This window comes from Myotis nattereri (assembly GCF_964212035.1).
Source record: "Myotis nattereri genome assembly, chromosome: 16".
NCBI classification, from domain to species: domain Eukaryota; kingdom Metazoa; phylum Chordata; class Mammalia; order Chiroptera; family Vespertilionidae; genus Myotis; species Myotis nattereri.
The window spans coordinates 17,174,244-17,191,815 of record NC_138091.1 but is presented as its reverse complement, the minus strand read 5'-3'; the positions used below and the strand labels follow the sequence as shown (position 1 = coordinate 17,191,815).

Genomic DNA, 17,572 nt, shown 5'->3' with positions numbered 1-17,572 from the left:
GAAGCAAAAGCAGAGAGGCCCTGAAGCAAACATGGAGACCTGGCCAGGCACCAGCGATGACAGCAGACACGCTGAGGACAGATTTCATTGCTCAGAGGAGGAGGCTCCATAGTTGGGCAGGGAGCACCCATGGTTGTTTAAATACTGGAGAGAGGCCATGGCATGGTGGGAGTGAGGGAGGGGTTGGCAGGCGGGAATCCCAGGGTCCTAGTTCTCCCACTGCATTCGCCAGAGGAAGCCTTAAAGATCATTATATCCTCAACTCTTCGGTGCTGAAATGGAGGCCGGCGACGGAAAGGGGGAAGCCAGCGGAGAAGGGGCTCGGGGACAGGAGAGGCATTCTCTGTGCCCCTGACTCAGGATTTTGTCCCCAAGTGTCAGTTCAGTATCAGCAGGACTCTGCTCAACCCTCGGAAAGTTAGGCCCTCATCCTACCTACCTGACTCTCTGAGATGGAAGCCTCATAGCAGTCCAGGATGTCTGCCAGGAACAGCGCTGAGTTACCCTCCCCACCCTCGCCGCCCTGGCCACCCCACCTCCTGCCATCACCCTGCCTCCTGCTGTCTGGGAAGGGAGGCGCTCCTCCAGCCCAAGCTGGTGGACACTGAGGAGGAGCCCTGCGGGGGTGACCCCTGCATGAGGCTCTTGCTTGGACCACAGGACCTCCGGGCTCCCAACCAGCCCCCAAGTTCAGTAATTGCCCCCACAGGCCTAGGCCAGCTCTTTCCCCGACTGTTCCTTAGGAAATTGGGAGACCACTCACCCAGCAAGGCCTGGAAAAGGTCAGTGTGCAGCACCCTGAGGAGAGAGGGTGCCCATCGCAGCAGAGGGGGGGCCAGGAGCCAGAGGGCTGACCTGGGAGCTGGTGAAATGCAAGGGAGGGTGGGTTACGAGAAGAAAGAGACAGAGAGACCAATGTACTCACCTCATCTTCCCAGCCTTGGCCCTTTCACCCCAGACTCTATGGAAAGGTTCAGGGCGAGGGATCCCCAAAGTCTCAGCCCCCGTTCCACCCCCAGGTCTCTCCTCCATCAGGACTCCTGTTTTTCACCTCTTGGTCTCTCGGACATCTCTCTCTTCTCTCACTTTAATCTCCCTAATCCTCCAGATTGGCGCTGAGCTGTGTTCTCCCAACCCAATTTTAGCCATAGCCAAAGCAGGCGCTCTCTGAACCAACCAGATACCCATTCTTCTCCAGGTCTCCAGGCACCACCACCATCACCTTGCTCCACACACCCTGGCCCCTTCTCCCCAAAGCCACTCACAACTTAGCTACACTCTCCTGAGGGACTGAGGGAGATGGCTGCCTCCCACGGAGGCTCCCATAGCTCAAAAATAGAGCCCAGCTCTGTCTCCTCCTGGGCCTGTCCCCAGTGGGAATGGCAAAAAGAAGGGCATAAATCACCTGGGACTCTTTTAAACTTAATTTTTAGAGCGAGGAAGGGAGGGAGGGAGGGAGAGAGAGAGAGAGAGAGAGAGAGAGGGAGAGAGGGAGAGAGAGAGAAAGAGAGAGAGAAACATCAGTGTGAGAAACATCAGTGGGCTTCCTCCCGCACCCTGACTGGGAATCAAACTCACTACCCTTTGGTCCAACCAACTGAGCTACACTGGCCAGGGCCACCTGGGACTTCTTGACCCAGAGCTAGAGAAGTGTGGGAGAGGGAAGAGACATGAGGATCCCCACAGTTCCTCTCACGCCTGGAGAGCTCCATCTGCCCAGAGGTCTGGCCTGAGCACCTGTCTCAGGAAGAACAGAAGGCAGGTGCAGAGAGGTAGATGTTGAGGAAGGTCCCAGAGGCCCAAGGGGGAGGCAGTGAACCCCAGGAGGGAAGAGGAGGTCCTTCCTACTGTGAAAATGTTGGTGTTTCCCAAATTAGTGAACCTCCTAGGTCTCAGGAGAATATGCTTGGGACACTCACACCCCAGCTTGAGTCCCCCACCCTGACACATTCCTCCCTTTTGTGAATTTCACCGGGGAGACCAAAGAGTCATCCTTCCATGCCTCTGCCTCTGGCATCCAGCTTACACTTCTCTCTCCCCGCCTCTCCTTTCTAACCCACCTGTAGGCGCTCCTTTCAGCCCACCCTCCATCCCTCTGCTGCAGCTGCTAAGCTCCTCCCTCTTCAGTCCCGGCCTAACCGGTCACGCCTTCCGAGGGCTACCCTCTAGTTCGGACAGGTGGCAGGAAGGAGTTTGGGGGGGAGAGGGACGTTTGGAGATCACCCCTAGGTCAACCAGAATGCAGGGCTGGGGGGCTCCGAAACTACAGCTCCCAGCATGCCCCGGCGGCCGGAAGCCCCGCCCCCCGCCCGGTGCATTGTGGAGAATGAGTCAGAGGTTGTAGGACCCTGGCTTTCGCAGACAGAACCAGAGCGCGAGGTCAGCGCTCAAGACAGCGGCGGCTAAGGAAGGCGGTTCAGAGATGCAGGCGGCGAGGAGGGCCCCGAGCGTGGGGCGGCAGCTGCTGAGGTTGGCGGGCGGAAGGTGTGTGTATACCCGGAGGGCTGGGGGCGGCGGGCCCGGGGGCTGGGCCAGGACTGACCCTCCACTCCCCACAGCGCACGGCCCTGTGCGATCCTAGGCCACCCCCGGCCCGGCCCAGCCCAACGACCCTACGCCAGTGGGGCCGCTCAGGTAAGAAAGCGACGGTGGCTTTGGGGTGGGCGACCGTCTGGCCCCCACCTCCCTGCCGCCGCCGACAGGGGTCTCCCTCCTGGAGCAGTGACCCGCTGACCGCTCTGGCAGCGAAAGTGGGGGAAAGGGCGGGCCAGGGTGCCCTGGCATGAAACTGGGTGAGAGGTCGCCGGGTCTGCCCTGCCTGGCACCTCGCTCTGCCCCTCCGCTCTCCTTGGCATTTCGGCAGACCCTTCCCCAGCCGCGTTAACTATCCCTTCCCCCAGGCGGTTCTGGACAAGTCAGATTCGCTCCCCTCTGAGGCTTCGACCGGGGAGAAAGCGGCCAAGGCGGTATGTGCCCCCGATCTAAGCCGCCAGGGGCGGGGCTGGGCGGGCCCAGGGGTCACCCCAGCAGCCAGCTCCCTGAAACCTCCTCCTTCCCCTGTGACAGGAATCTAAGTCCTTTGCTGTGGGCATGTTCAAGGGCCAGCTCACCACAGATCAGGTGTTCCCCTACCCGTCAGGTAAGGGCAGGGAAGTCCGAGCGGGCGGGGGCGGGGGCGGGGGCGGGGCAGGTTCCCCTGATCACCTGGCCTGGCCTGCCTCCGCTGCCTCCGCAGTGCTCAACGAGGAGCAGACACAGTTTCTCAAAGAGCTGGTGGGGCCTGTGTCCCGTTTCTTCGAGGTAAGAAATAGCCTGGGCCTGGGGAATAGCGGGCTTGGTCCCTGTGGGGTGGGAGCGGTGTTCGAACCTTTAAAGGAGCCTGCAAGCGGGATCCTGTGCTCTCCCAGGAGGTGAACGATCCCGCCAAGAACGACATGCTGGAGACGGTGGAGGAGACCACTATTCAGGGCCTCAAGGAGCTGGGCGCCTTTGGTCTGCAAGTGCCCAGTGAACTGGGTGGTGTGGGCCTCTGCAACACCCAGGTAAGAGCCCCGCAGCTACTTCCCAGCATCCAGGTCTATGGTCTACTCAGCTTGGCAGGTTCAGCTCCTTCATCCCTGGGGCTAGTCTGCCCAGTCCCTGCCCTGGGACCTGCGGGATATGGACTCTTAAGATATGCACACACCCCCTCCAGACACATCACTGAACTGCATACAGTCCCCTAGGGCCGTGGACCCCCACCCAGGTTCCCAAATCCCGATGAACCTCGTGTAAGTGGGGACTACCGGACAGGGTAGGAAGCCATCATGACCTGGACTGGACACCCACCAGCCAGTGTCCTTCCCTGCCATGGTCCCACTTCCCTTCTCCTGGGAACGCCCAGGTCGGGCTCTGCCCACCAGTTACAGCCTGCTTCCCCTCCAGTACGCCAGATTGGTGGAGATCGTGGGCATGCACGACCTTGGTGTGGGCATCACCCTGGGGGCCCACCAGAGCATTGGTTTCAAAGGCATCCTGCTCTTTGGCACGAAGGCCCAGAAAGAAAAATACCTCCCCAAACTGGCATCAGGTAAGCAGGCCTTGTAGCCCCAGGGATTAGGGGTGTCGGGCTTGATGCAAATTAGGCCACCACAAAGCTTGGCATGTTGGTTGAGGGAGATTTGGGGAAGGCATGACAGGGTGCTGGTAGGGGAATGGGAAGAAACTGAATATACCCCGAGGTGTTAAGGGGTAACTTGGGGGGGCACTGAGGGACCTTCAGTGCCCATCAGACCCGCGGTGGGCCCAGTGTAAAGGAGCTTTCTGCCCAACAGGAGAGACTATAGCAGCTTTCTGTCTAACTGAGCCCTCAAGTGGCTCAGATGCCGCCTCCATCCGAACCTCAGCTGTGCCCAGTCCCTGTGGAAAATATTTTACCCTCAATGGAAGCAAGATTTGGATCAGGCAATCTTCCTCCCATTTCTCCCCTCCTCTGCCCGATTCCAGGCCACACTGCTCTGTCCTCCACGCCCTGACTGCCCCCTCTCTCCACAGTAATGGGGGCTTGGCAGAAATCTTCACCGTCTTTGCCAAGACACCAGTTACGGATGCAGCCACGGGAGCCGTGAAGGAGAAGATCACAGCTTTTGTGGTGGAGAGGAGCTTTGGAGGTGTTACCCAGTGAGTGGGTTTGGGGAGGAAGAAAAGGTTGAGCCAGGGAGGGCAGTACCGAGCTCTGGGGCAAATGGCTGTTACAGGGCACCTGGAATGTGTGCAGAAGCCAACACAGCTGGAGAGTGTTCCTTTGGGACCAAAACGTATGAAACTGATCTAAAGCTTTAGCTCCAGCAACCAATGAGGCCAGCACAGGGCCAGACCTCCTCGGCCCTCGGGCATGCAGGGAACTTGTGTACAGGCTACGAGTTGTAGTTCCTCCCTGGTTGATAAGAAACGAAGGGGCAGCTTTCCCTGCACCTTGTTGGACACACTCTGCTCTGCTCTGCCCTATCGCAGCGGGCCCCCCGAGAAGAAAATGGGCATCAAGGCTTCGAACACGGCCGAGGTGTACTTCGACGGAGTCCGAGTGCCGTCAGAGAACGTGCTGGGCGAGGTGGGGGGCGGCTTCAAGGTCGCCATGCACATTCTCAACAACGGAAGGTTTGGCATGGCGGCGGCTCTTGCAGGCACCATGAAGGGCATCATTGCTAAGGCGGTGAGTACCCTGCGAGTCCCTAGACAGCCCAGATCTGTCACATTGTCCCCCTTCCTCTATGTCCCTGTTCCCTTGCAGAGACCCCTCCCCCACCAGCAGCTCCAGACCTGATCACTTAGGTCCCCATCTAGCCTAGACTGGACTCTCCTTGGCTGTGGCCAAAGCCCAGCCCAGCCCCTCTCCTGGGAGGACTAGAGAACCACAGTGGGACACAGGTGCTCTCTTCCAGGTGGATCATGCTGCTAATCGTACCCAGTTTGGGGAGAAAATTCACAACTTCGGGCTGATCCAGGAGAAGCTGGCCCGGATGGCCATGCTGCAGTATGTGACAGAGGTGAAGCATCCTTCCCATGTTCCCTTCCTGTGGCCTTCTCCGTCGGGTCAGACTACAACCCCCAGCAGCACCTGGGGCAGTGGGTCTCCAGCTTTACACCAATGCCCTAGGGGATGCGGGGAGGCATAGTCAGCTCAGCCGCTGCAGAAGGGGGAGAGCCATGCTGTTTTGCTGAGGTGCTTTCCAGAGGGACCTGAAGTCTATTCTACCCCCACATCCACACTTACCTCTTCACCCCTTTCAAGAAGTCAGATTCCTAGAATCCCCTGATGAACTAACTCAGGGAACCAAGTATTTCAACATGCCTGACACGTGGAGTTAGAAGGTGAAGGCAAGGGCTGCAGGAGCTGGGGCAGATTTGGTCTTGGAGATCTGGGTGATCAGGTCAAATCTAATGCAGCCCTTTTTGTTCTCATGTTCCAACCACACAACCTCAGTCCATGGCTTACATGGTGAGTGCCAACATGGACCAGGGGTCCAAGGACTTCCAGATTGAGGCCGCCATCAGCAAGATCTTTGGCTCGGTGAGGTTTCAGGCTGCAGGGAGGGAGAGCCCAGTTCGGGAGCTCAGCTCCAAAAGCAACCTTCTATGGTTCTGTCCCTAGGAGGCAGCCTGGCAGGTGACAGACGAGTGCATCCAGATCATGGGGGGCATGGGGTTCATGAAGGTACGGGAGGGTTCTCTGCCCTTGGGAGCCGCAGTTGGGCTGGGAGGAGGAGGCAGGCACGTCTCACTCAACAGAGGCATGTGATTTAACTTTCCCTGTGCTAGGAGCCTGGAGTAGAACGTGTGCTCCGGGATCTTCGCATCTTTCGGATCTTTGAGGGAACGAATGATATTCTTCGGCTGTTTGTGGCTCTGCAGGGCTGCATGGTAAGGAGGAGGAGAACTGAGGGGAGGAGGTGGGGAAGACGGAACCCTGACTGTTGTACCCTCCTGCCCACAGGACAAAGGAAAGGAACTCTCTGGGCTTGGCAAAGCTTTAAAGAATCCTTTGGGGAATGCCGGCCTGCTGCTAGGAGAGGCAGGCAAACAGCTGAGGCGGTAAGCTTAGGGGCCAGGGTAGGGCAGGTTAGTGTAAGTGTATGGAACTAACCACTTTCCCCTGTCCTCTAAGGCGGGCAGGGCTGGGCAGTGGCCTGAGTCTCAGTGGCGTCATCCATCCGGATTTGAATCGGAGTGGTGAACTGGTAAGGAGTCAACGCTTGAGTGGGTGGGAGACAGCCTGCCTCCAGAGCTGATGGGGCTGTGTCCCCTCTGAGCCCTGGGCACCTTCCTCATCTCTTCAGGCAACACAAGCCCTGGAGCAGTTTGCCACTGTGGTGGAGGCCAAGCTGATAAAACACAAGAAGGATATTGTCAGTGAGTGAGACCTACCCCATACCCACCCCTCCCCCGTTTTCCTCTCCCTCCGACTCACACCCCTCCCCCCATCCTATCTACCTGACAGATGAACAGTTTGTGCTGCAGCGTCTGGCAGACAGTGCCATTGACCTCTATGCCATGGTGGTGGTTCTTTCCAGGTGAGGAGGCAGTGTGGGAGGCCTGGGCTGCAAGGGGGTCCTGGGCCAGGGTCACAGCCCTGAATTTTTGTCTCCTGCTTCCCACCAGGGCTTCACGATCCCTGAGTGAGGGCCACCCCACAGCCCAGCATGAGAAAATGCTCTGCGACAGCTGGTGCATTGAGGTGAGATTCGGGGTTGCCAAGAGCAGGTGGGGGGCCCAAGGCACAGTCCCGAACACCCTCTTCCCTGTTGCCAGGCTGCAGCCCGGATCCAGAAGAGCATGGCTGCTCTGCAGTCTGACCCCCAACAGCAGGAGCTCTTCCGCAACTTCAAAAGCATCTCCAAGGCCTTGGTGGAGCAGGGAGGCGTGGTCACCAGCAACCCCCTCGGCTTCTGAATACGCCCAGCCAGAGCGTGCCTTAAGCCAAAGCCTAGGCCCCTTTTCTGTGGGCCCTGGTTCTCCCTTGAAGGGGCCTTACTCCAGGACTGTGCCTGCTCTCAGAGGGAGCGTTCGCTGCCTTACAAATAAAGTCACGCTTTGCTACTGTGTCTGAGTCCTTTTCCTCGCTGCCTGCCTCCCTCCCAAAAAAAGGAGCCAAAGGCATAGGGAGTTTGCCCCTATTGCTTTATTTGGTGTTTTATACAAGTGACTAAAATAAATAGAATAACAAATGCAGCTACATTGGCCCCCAAATACCAAATACCCCAGCTTTCTTTGACTGCTGTCAAGGGTGACCAACCCCCCCTCTTCCTCCCAAGGTAGCAGGACAGAGGTGACTGGATGAGGTCACATTTGGGGGTTAAAAGAAGGGCCGGGAGATAGGGATTCTTCATATAAAAGAGGAAATATCTACTAAAAAAATAGTCTAAAATATGTAGAAAAATCTATTTTAACCCCCCAAAAAGCGTACAAAAAAAAAAAAATAACCAAAGGTCCCTTGTACACCCCTGAGGGAAGGGGGAGGAACCAGGCACTGCTGGTAAGAGTCACAGTGGTAACCTCACAGCAGGCAGCAGCCACAGGACAGGCTGAGCCCAGGCACCCAGGCACCACAGAGGAGTAATGAACACGCCTGACAAGACGCCCAGTCACAGGACAGGAGCACCAGGCGCTGACCAACAGGCCAGGGGGAGAGCTCCAACATGGCGCACTGTTGGCTCTACATGACATCCACAAAGAACTCGCTGGGGTTGCCCATGGCCATGTGGAAGCTTTGGCGGCTGGCTGTCAGCTCTGGGGGCACTGAGCCGAGGTCTCTGACTGGAGGGGCCCCCGGGGGCTGCACTGCTGGAGGGACAGGTGGGGGAGGTGGGGGCATCATGACCACCATCATGGGATTATAGGGAAGGGCCATACCAGGGGGTGGTCCATAGGGATGAAGCCCTGGGTGGGTTCGGAGGTTGGGAGCACCTCCCGATGAGCTCCTGGAAGGGGGAGGGCCCCCATCACCAGTCCCACCAGGTTCCCCGCCTCGCCGAAGGCTGCCCCCCCGGCTGGAGGGCTCCGACTCACTGCCACTGCCAGACTTGGACTCAGGGGCCCGCTCCTCAGGCCTCCCTGGGCGCCCTGCACCCCCATCACTGCGTGTGGACCCACTGCTCCGGCTCCCTGTTGGGGGAGAGGGTAGGGGGAGCAACTGAGCCCGGGCCCAAGGCCCCTCAGCCTCCCCAGCCCCTGCCCCTGCCTCTCCACCCTGGTGTCCCCGTCCCCCACCCACACTGTATCGGTGCCTGGCAGTTACTTACCTTCACTGTGCTGGCTGCTGGCACTGCCTCCACCGTAAGTGTAGGATGAGAGCTCATGGTAGGGTGGGGGCTGGGGGCTGTATGGGTGCGGGGCTGGGTACTGGTAGGGGAAGGTGTGCAGCAGGGGCCAAGGGGTGGCCCCAGGCAGAGGAGCCAAGGTGTCCTGGTCCGAAGCCCCACTGGAGCCGTCATTGTCATTCAGAGACAGATTGACTAGGTCTGGAAAGAGAAGAGACTAAGTCACTGCTTCAAAGGGCCAGGACGCCAAGACGTTGGATGAAGAGGAACTGTGAACTGTCTCCCCAGAACCATCCATGCCAGGGGTTCCAACACGGGCCTCTAACAGGAAGTTCCCCACCTGCCACTAGTATTGGGGCAGGAAACCAGCCAGGGCCACCACAAGTCCCATAGGCTTTTATGCACCTCAGGAAGAGGCGCCCTAGCCCCAGCAGACAGCCCTGTGCCTGGTGCTCAGCGTGTCCAGCAGAACACTGGTGGCCATTAGCCCCTACTTGTGTCATCGGCCAGTGCGGGCCTAGTGCAGGGCACATACTGCTCATCAGTCCACAGTGACCCTAACGGGTTTCTGGGCAAAGTCTGAGGTTAGAGAGAGGCACTCACAACCCTCACAGCCGCCACTGAGGTCTCCAAAGACATAATAGCACTGCTCAGAGAAGGTGATCTTGTTTACGGTGTGCCGGATAAGGCCAGCCTTGAGCAGTCCGCTGGCGTACTTTCGGGCCTCCCGCCGCTCAGGAAAGCCCTCCACGTGATGGTAGAGCCAGTCGACCACATCCGAACCTGGGATCACCCCGAGCAGAGAAAGGCCTCAGATCCCCCGACTTGTTTCACCCCTGGCCTGAGCCATTCCCAGCTTTGGCTCCTCCTCCTTCCCATGCCCTGTGCCCAGGCCCCAGCCGTACCCAGAAAGGCATTAGGGATGGTGATCTTGAGCCACATGCGGTCCCGAACTTCCAGCCCAGACTCTGGAGATGCCATGGCTTTGGTCACAGAGGCCATGTCTGTATGGATGGAGAGACCTCGGCCCTCACAGCCTGACATAGAAGCAGGGAATCAGACAGAGCCCACTCCCAAGGAGCAAGGGGATCACAACACTGCAGCCTTCTGGGAAGGGGGGATGAGGCGGGCCTAGGGGCTCACCATCAGGCAAAGAGGACCCTGATGTAATGGTGCTCATGGACGAGGAGCCTGGATAGGCTGGGAAGGTGCCGGTCAGCGCAGCCGAATGTGAGACCCAGGCAGCAGGGTCAATTGGCTGGATGGGCTCATCTAGGACAGAGAAAACCACCAACATGACCACTTCCTAGTCCTGGAGAGCCATCCCCGTCCCTCCCTGACTCTGATTTGACCTTCCTCCACCCACTGCCAGTGGCCCTGGGACGCGCCACAGCCCTCCCCGGCTCCCCACTGCAGGCCCTTCCGAGCATCACTCACTGCGGGGGAGAGTGAAATAGGCCTGGGGAGAGGGGTCCCAGCACTTGGCCACAGTCAGCACGATGGGGCTGTAGGGGAGAGAAGGCCAGTCAAGCAGGGTGTGGAGAGAGGCCTCCGGAGGACGGAGGCCTGGAATGAGCATGGGTTGAGGGACAGAAAGAGGAAGAGAAGAAAAGACATAGCTGGGCCCCAGAAGAAGAGGGTGGAAGGCTCCATCCACTATGAGGGTGACTCACCAGCTTGGATAACTCTGAGAAACATACTGAGTCAGACAAGAGTACACACTGTCCACTTCCATTCAGAGGAAGCCCCCAAGCAGGTAAAACTAAAGCATGCTGTTCAAGGGTACACGCATGGCTGGTAAAACTATCAAGCGCAGCGAAGATTTCGTCACCGCGATGACCACAGAATCAGGAGCATGATTACCCCTAGGGGCCGAGAGGAGGGTGGGAGCCGGAAGGGACACCGGGGGAAACTTTGGGGGTATCAGCAATCTTCTACTTCATGATCTAGGCAGTGGTGACGGGGTACTCATTCACGCTAGAATCACTCATTACATTGCGCATCTTTTGTTTTATACACCTTTTACATAAATGTTGTTTCACATTTTTAAAATATCTTTAAAATGATAAAACAAAAAGGAGAAAAGGCCGACAAGAGGACAGAGGGCCCGAGACCAGCTCGGAGGCTCACCCTGGCTTGTGCACAATGTCTCTCAGCACTCGTACCGCATCGTCGTTGCTCATGTTCTCGAAGTTCATGTCGTTCACCTGGAAGGGAGGGGCAGTGGGTCAGAGACAGGGTGGGAGAGGCCGAGACCCCTGCCCGAGTGCCCTGCCCAGCACACCTGCAAAAGCATGTCCCCCGGCTCGATGCGCCCGTCAGCAGCCACGGCCCCCCCCTTCATGATGGAGCCGATGTAGATGCCCCCGTCTCCCCGCTCATTGCTTTGGCCCACAATGGAGATGCCCAGGAAGTTGTACTTCTCTGTGGAAGGAGTCCATGTGATGAGGGGAAGCCCAAGCCACATGACCCCCGCGCCCGGAGACCAGGCCCCCAAGCCCCCGCCCCTGGCTCCCGCATACCCATGTTGAGTGTGACCGTGATGATGTTGAGAGACATGGTGGAATCGGTGACGCTGCTGAAGGAGGAGGTCTGTGGGAAAGAGGGGGGGCGCTAGCCTAGACTGCCTTCAACAACCCAGCGACAAGTCTGGGATTGTCTGGGCCCCCATACCCACTTAGCCAAGGCCCAGGTCCCCAACTTCCCCAAGATCCAGTCATCCCATGACCCCTCACCCTCTCCAGGCGAGGCGGCCGCTGTTTCCTCCGCCGCCGGTGGCGCTTGAGGAGGCGAGAGGCACTGCTCTGCTCCGTGGAGCTGCTGAACCTGTCAGGAGGTGGGAAGGGAGCACTTGCAGGCAGAGAAAGGTGAGAGGACTGGGTGCAGGAGGGAAGAGAAGGGGCTAGTGCCCTGGGGGAGATCTGTGGAGCCATACCTACTCGTGGTGTCGTCCTCGTCGGAGTCCCCCAGGCTGGTGCTCTCCAGCTCGCTGGTCATGAGGGTGGAGGAACTCTCGTACCCAGCCAAGTGGCGCTCCAGCCTCGAGGGGCCACTGGGCCTGTGGCCCCCAGCTGAGTATGAATGGCAACTTCAGGCACCAAGCCTCCTGCTCCTCACCCTCATCAAGGCTTGGGTCTGACCCAACCCCTTCCCAACTCCAGTCTACCCAGCCTCAGAGCCCGACCCCTCACCGCCATGCTCACTGCTGTCTCTCCTGCGAGGCCGCTCCCGCCTCAGAGACACTACTGACTCTGTTTCGGTCTCAGGCTCCAGATTTTCCCGGCTGCTGGACACATTAGGGCTAGAGGGGCAGAGATGGTGCCAACGGGAGGCAGTGGGACAGAGTTCCAAAGCCTTGGCTTCCCCGCCCAAGAGGCTTCTTCCCTCCTCCTCTGCCCCCCCCCAGAATCCCAAGGACTCACTGGAAGGATGGAGGTCTGGAGTCCCCAATGCCACTGGTCCTCTCCGGTGGTAAAGGGGGTAATGGTGGGGTTGGAGGCACCAGTTCTGTCCGAGGCTCCTGGGCTGGGGGAGCTATCTCGGGTTGAGGGTTATCGGATGACACAAGCTAGAAGGATGCAAGTGATAAAAAAAAAAAAAAAAAAAAAATCTACTGGGATGTGAGGCATATGAGATGGGAGTGAGGGGAAGGACTAGAAAGGGGACAGGGTCTGCCAGAGCCTGGAGAAAAGCATCAAAAAGCAGGAGGAAGCTTGTACATAAGTGTTGAGAGGCTCCAGAGAGAGAGGGATGAGGGACTTCAACTAGCTCTCCAAACAGGTGGGGAAGCAAAGAGCCAGGATCTCCAACAACTAATCAGGGGTTGGGCTACAAGGCCAGACTAAGGCTTGAAGGAGCTTGGTGACACAGGAGGGACTGGGCCCTCAGAGCCAGGGCCCCTTACCCAGGAGACAACTCTTCCGTTGAAGCAGGGAAGGCGGGCACTGTCATCTGAAATTTCTTCCTTCACCACCCTGTCGAAAGCCAGGATGAAAAGTCAGTGAGACTGGACGGTCCCTCCAAACCCATCCCCAAAGTTTCTCCCAATTTTTTTTTTTAAATCACAAATAGGATTTCTTTTCTTTTTATTGATTTCAGAGAGGAAGGGAGAGAGACAGAAACATCAATGACGAGGGAGAATCACTGACAGGCTGCCTCCTGCACTTGCCCCCTACTGGGACTGAGCCGGCAACCAGGGCATGTGCCCCCGACTGGAATGGACCCCAGGACCTTTCAGTCCACAGGCTGATGCTCTATCCACCGAGCCAAACCAGGCGGCACAAACAGGATACTTTATTTGTCACCATTAAATGTCTGCCTTTAAACAGATTCCTGGACTGGGGCTCATATCCATCAGCTCATTCAACTTTAGCACCTGCCTCAGCCTCAGTGTCTTTCCCAGAACTACTACCTTCACCGTGACGTTTCCCTAACTCTAACACGGGCTTCTTCAGCATTTTGACTTTCTAACAAAGACATCTTGGAGCAGACAAATAGATGGGCAAGCCTTTTCTAATGCTACCTGGAATCAACTTATTGGCCACTTCTTTCAAATCATCTGTGAACCTCTCAGGTCATGATTTCCATCATCATCTTCTGGATTTGGTGGACCTGTTGATGCTGAGCATAAGAGGTCTTCCAAATCTAATTGTTGTGTCTTTTAGTAAAAACAACACAGAATAGATGAAGCAAATAACCACCGGTCGTCTTGGCATCAACACGAGCTTCAGTCATGGTCTGCCATTTTCTGACTGCGGAGCACATTTTGTCTCCATGGTAAGATCCATGCCATGGAAATTAGGCAGGTCTGCCCTGAACATCCTCAGTAATTAGCTTGAATTTTCTAAATGCAACTTCATTACCCTGCAGATCAGCTACACTCACTTCAAAAACATGGCCTTTGAGACCTTTGGATGCAATTTTGGTTTCCTGTGTTCTCGTGACTAGTGTTTTTTCCAGTATTTCACATATATATATATATATATATATATATATATATATTTGATTTTTTTACAGAGAGGAAGGGAGAGGGATAGAGAGTTAGAAACATTGATGAGAGAGAAACATTGATCAGCTGCCTCTTACACACCCCCACTGGGACTGAGCCGGCAACCAGGGCATGTGCCTACGACCGGAATGGACCCCAGGACCTTTCAGTCCGCAGGCTGATGCTCTATCCACTGAGCCAAACCGGCTAGGGCTCCAGTATTTCTTATGTGGAACAGAGCTGGTGCTTTCACATCACACCAATCTTTCTTAGAAAATGGCTCAACCCCTTTCTAGCTGGCTCCCTTGCTGCCACCTTTTCTAAGGCACCTGTTCTTGCAGACCACCATGGTGTTGCTCAGAGAGCCAAAAGGGCTCTCCCAATCTCCATCCAGCTCAAGGATGTGATGCTGAATTTCTCCCACCCTGTCTAAGTCCTCTTCTCTCGCATTAAAACACTTCGCTCTTATACCTATGATATCTACAAACTCAATGCTGTTTCTTTCTTTCTTCTTCTCGCCCCAGCTCATCCTCAGGGGCTCAGTCTGCTCCGAAGATCTCCTTGAGCTGACTCAGATCTCTCAGCCCAATTTAAGAGGCCACCCCCTAAGTTACCCCAGTTGCCCCAAATATCTATCTAACCTTAGGAGCCTTGCTGGCAGCATCCACCGTTTCTCACGTATCTTCCCCCTCCAAGGTCGTTGGTCCTCATCTAAAACTCGGCTCTTAGGCTTCTTTAGTTTTCTCTAACTCACTTCCAGGGAGCCATCCACGTGCACTATCTTTGCCTGGGTAAAAATAACCATCGAACCAAACACTGGCACTTCCTCACCAGGCTGAGAGTTCCCAAGGGGAGGGAGGCCCTGCTTCCCATTCCTGTGCCTCACCTGCCACAGACTGCAATCTGCTCCACCTGACAGACCTCACTGACCAACCCTGGGGGTCCCATCTCCCCTGGGTTCCTTGAGATGGACTGGGCTTGCCCCTTTTCAACCACCTGTGGAATCAATTATATTCAACACCATGTCCTGGCCACACAGCAAAGTACCTGACACTTCACAAACATCAACGAATACTTGTTGACTAAAGGAATACACATATGAACTATGAGCCTCTCTGCCCTGAACAGAATCTCATACACATTCCCCCCACACACACCCCCACACCCCCGCCCCAATAGGACATCCTGTCTGATTAACCTTTTAGCCTAATATGGTCCTAGACCGCTGGATACATGCCAACTTAATCCCATTTGCTTTCAATGTAACAAACACAGTCCAGTCACTACCAATCTGTCCCAGCATAATGTCATATTCTTCACAGCATAATACCAATCTGTCTCAGCATAACCCAGCCTTCCCAATGATTCCGGTCTGTATTACCATAACCTAGTTTATGGACTAGTCAAACTCAATACTGCCAATTACCACTGGCCAAGAATTAATGTGTGCTATGCACCTGTACTAAGCATTTTACTCTATCTGCATTTCACAGATGAGATCAGGCACAAAATTTTTTAAATTGCCCAATTACACTGCTGACAAATAGAAGAACCTTGATTTAAATCCAAGGTAACTCCCCAGACAATACCATTTTCCCAATGGTCAACAATCTTTCTAGATGGAGCCCAGGTGATGTGGCTCTCCTAGAACCCAGCCTATCCCAGCCTATTCAGTCTGCTTTCAAGAGCTGAGGTTGAGCCCTAGCTGGTTTTGCTCAGTGGACAGAGCGTTGGCCTGCAGACTGAAGGGTCCTGGGTTCGATTCTGGTCAAGGACACATGCCCAGGTTGTGGGCTCAATCCCGGTAGGGGGGGTGCAGGAGGCAGCTGATTAATGATTCTCTCTCACCATTGGTGTTTCTATCTCTCCCTTTCCCTCTCCTTTCCTTTCTGATATCAATAAAAATATAAAAAGAAACAAAAAAAGAGCTGGAGATTGAGCCCTGGCCAGGTGGCTCCGTTGATTGGAGCGTTGTCTCATGAACCAAAAGGCTCCAGGTTTGATTCCTTCCTGGTCAGGGCACATAACTTAGGTTCCAGATTGGATCCCTGGTCAGGATACATAGGGAAGGCGACTGGTTGATGTTTCTCTTTCACATCAACATTTCTCTCTCTCTTCCCCTCTCTCTCAAATCGATAAAAACATCAAGTGAAGATTAAAAGGAGAGAGGGAGAGAGGGAGAGGGAGAGAGAGAGAGAGAGAGAGAGCGAGCTGAGGTTGAGGTTCAGTACCCAAAATTATAAACACAAAAGAACTCACTCTGCATTATTTAAAGTCCCAGCTTAGCCCAGAATGTCCCAAATTACCCCAGGATAGCCCAATATATTCTAGCACAGCCTAGAGTGTCCCCACACGCAGCTGTCTGCACCAACACATACTAGAATATCCCCATACAGCTGTCAGTATTGGCAGAGACACCAAGAGTACCGAGTGTCCCAATAAAAACCAGGCCCCAATACAAACCAACATCAACCAATCCAACCCAATAGAGACCAGAGCGGCCCAATCTACCCCCAGCCTTCAACGCCCCCATACAGCACCCTCTGCAGTAGTACAGACGAAGGTCCCAAAACAATCCCGGCGGCCCTGGCCTAGGACGGAGTGTCTCCAGTTGCCCCAATAGAGCCCAATCTACATCAGGTTGCATAGTATCTGCGCTCCAGAACTGCGCAGAATGAGAGGTAGAGCGATCTACCTCAGGGCAGTCCAGAATGCCCCGAATAAACCAGTGCGCCCCACTCTGCTCCAGGAGAACCTAATCCCCGCTAACCTGGCTCCGGGTTTAGCACAGCCAGTCTTCCTCCTACAGCTCCGGGCGCCTGTCTGTCCATCCCGGGGCAGCCAATCCATCCCACCCCAGCGGTCCGCTCCATACAGCCCGGGAAACGCCAGCATGGCCCAGGCTAAGCCGTGCCCGCAACACCGCCCATCAGCCCGGGCGCAGCCCCCTCGGCCCCAGGCTAGGCCTCGCGCTCACCCGAAATCCTGATCCATAGACTTGAAAAAGTACTTGGCGCCCGCGGGCCGCTGCAGGACGCTCTTGAAGTCGCCGAGGGTGATGCGCTCGGCGGGGACGGGGATCTTCACCAGATAGGGAGTCTCCTCCTCATCCAGGTGGTAAATCACCTTCGTCTCCCCGACGCCGCCGCCCCCCGCCCCGCCGCCCGCCATGGTCTCGCCCGCGCGCTCTCCGGCTCCACCGCCCACCCAACTGGGCTGCTCGCCCCGCCGCGCCTGCGCACACCCGCACACCGACGCGCGAGCGCGGGCCGGACCGCCCCGGTGCGAGGGGCCGGAGGGAGGAAGGCGGGGGTCCACGGGTGGCGGCCGAGGGGGACGGGCCGCGGGGCGCGACCCGAAGCCACGGACTCGCCGCCGCCGCTAACACCATCCAGCGCCCCGCCCACCTCTTCCCATGTCACGTGGCCCAAACCGGCCCGCCCTCTCGCGCCGCCCATACCACGTGACGGGCGCCGCACCACGTGACTGCTTTCAGCAACGGTCTCCCTCGTGGCCCCGCCCCCCCAATGCCCCCGTTCCCCACTCCCCTCCCCTGCCCTCCGGACACCCCGGCCAAGTGGGTCCCGGCAACACACTCCCTCCCCGCAGGGGCTCCAAGCAACTGTGGTCCGACGGCGGATGCAGGCGCCGGGAGGGCGGGGTTCCGGGGGTTCCGGGGTTCCAGACTGGGGATGACACGGGGCAAAGCCGACTGAAGCCAGAGTTGTTGGGCAAGACACAGAGGGTCATGTTGAGCTCCGGCTTTAGAGGTGGGTTTCAGGACCGCCTC

General features: G+C 56.7%; 2 protein-coding genes and 1 pseudogene across 5 annotated transcripts; 1 reads left to right on the top strand and 2 right to left on the bottom strand.

The window, feature by feature from the left end:
• The first annotated feature begins 2,324 nt into the window (after positions 1-2,324).
• Positions 2,325-7,582, top strand: ACADVL (acyl-CoA dehydrogenase very long chain). 2 transcript variants are annotated; one of them, XM_081109891.1, is made up of 20 exons: positions 2,325-2,484; positions 2,559-2,634; positions 2,901-2,966; positions 3,067-3,139; positions 3,236-3,300; positions 3,408-3,542; positions 3,925-4,069; positions 4,314-4,443; positions 4,534-4,659; positions 4,993-5,191; positions 5,421-5,525; positions 5,963-6,049; positions 6,131-6,193; positions 6,298-6,399; positions 6,473-6,570; positions 6,644-6,716; positions 6,816-6,888; positions 6,977-7,049; positions 7,138-7,213; positions 7,288-7,582. In XM_081109891.1, exons 1-20 carry the CDS (start codon positions 2,423-2,425, stop codon positions 7,426-7,428), a joined length of 1,968 nt encoding a protein of 655 aa, XP_080966017.1. In that variant the 5' UTR covers positions 2,325-2,422; the 3' UTR covers positions 7,429-7,582. The 2 variants fall into 2 exon arrangements, with proteins under 2 accessions (XP_080966017.1, XP_080966018.1); XM_081109892.1 differs by having other exon boundaries at positions 2,334-2,469.
• A 56-nt stretch (positions 7,583-7,638) lies between these two features.
• On the bottom strand, positions 7,639-17,187 carry DVL2 (dishevelled segment polarity protein 2). Of its 2 annotated transcripts, none has more exons than XM_081109887.1 (15): positions 16,760-17,187; positions 12,700-12,769; positions 12,218-12,363; positions 11,987-12,096; positions 11,731-11,866; positions 11,531-11,621; positions 11,318-11,387; positions 11,080-11,219; positions 10,926-11,002; positions 10,233-10,300; positions 9,939-10,067; positions 9,701-9,832; positions 9,399-9,578; positions 8,778-8,996; positions 7,639-8,640 (listed from the first exon to the last, which is right to left on the bottom strand). In XM_081109887.1, exons 1-15 carry the CDS (start codon positions 16,951-16,953, stop codon positions 8,192-8,194), a joined length of 2,211 nt encoding a protein of 736 aa, XP_080966013.1. In that variant the 5' UTR covers positions 16,954-17,187; the 3' UTR covers positions 7,639-8,191. The 2 variants fall into 2 exon arrangements, with proteins under 2 accessions (XP_080966013.1, XP_080966014.1); XM_081109888.1 differs by having other exon boundaries at positions 11,999-12,096.
• Positions 13,116-14,149, bottom strand: LOC308531731 (small ribosomal subunit protein eS1-like; annotated as a pseudogene). The gene is made up of 2 exons: positions 13,987-14,149; positions 13,116-13,738 (listed from the first exon to the last, which is right to left on the bottom strand). The product of its transcript is annotated as a small ribosomal subunit protein eS1-like (transcript).
• Positions 17,188-17,572: the final 385 nt, after the last annotated feature.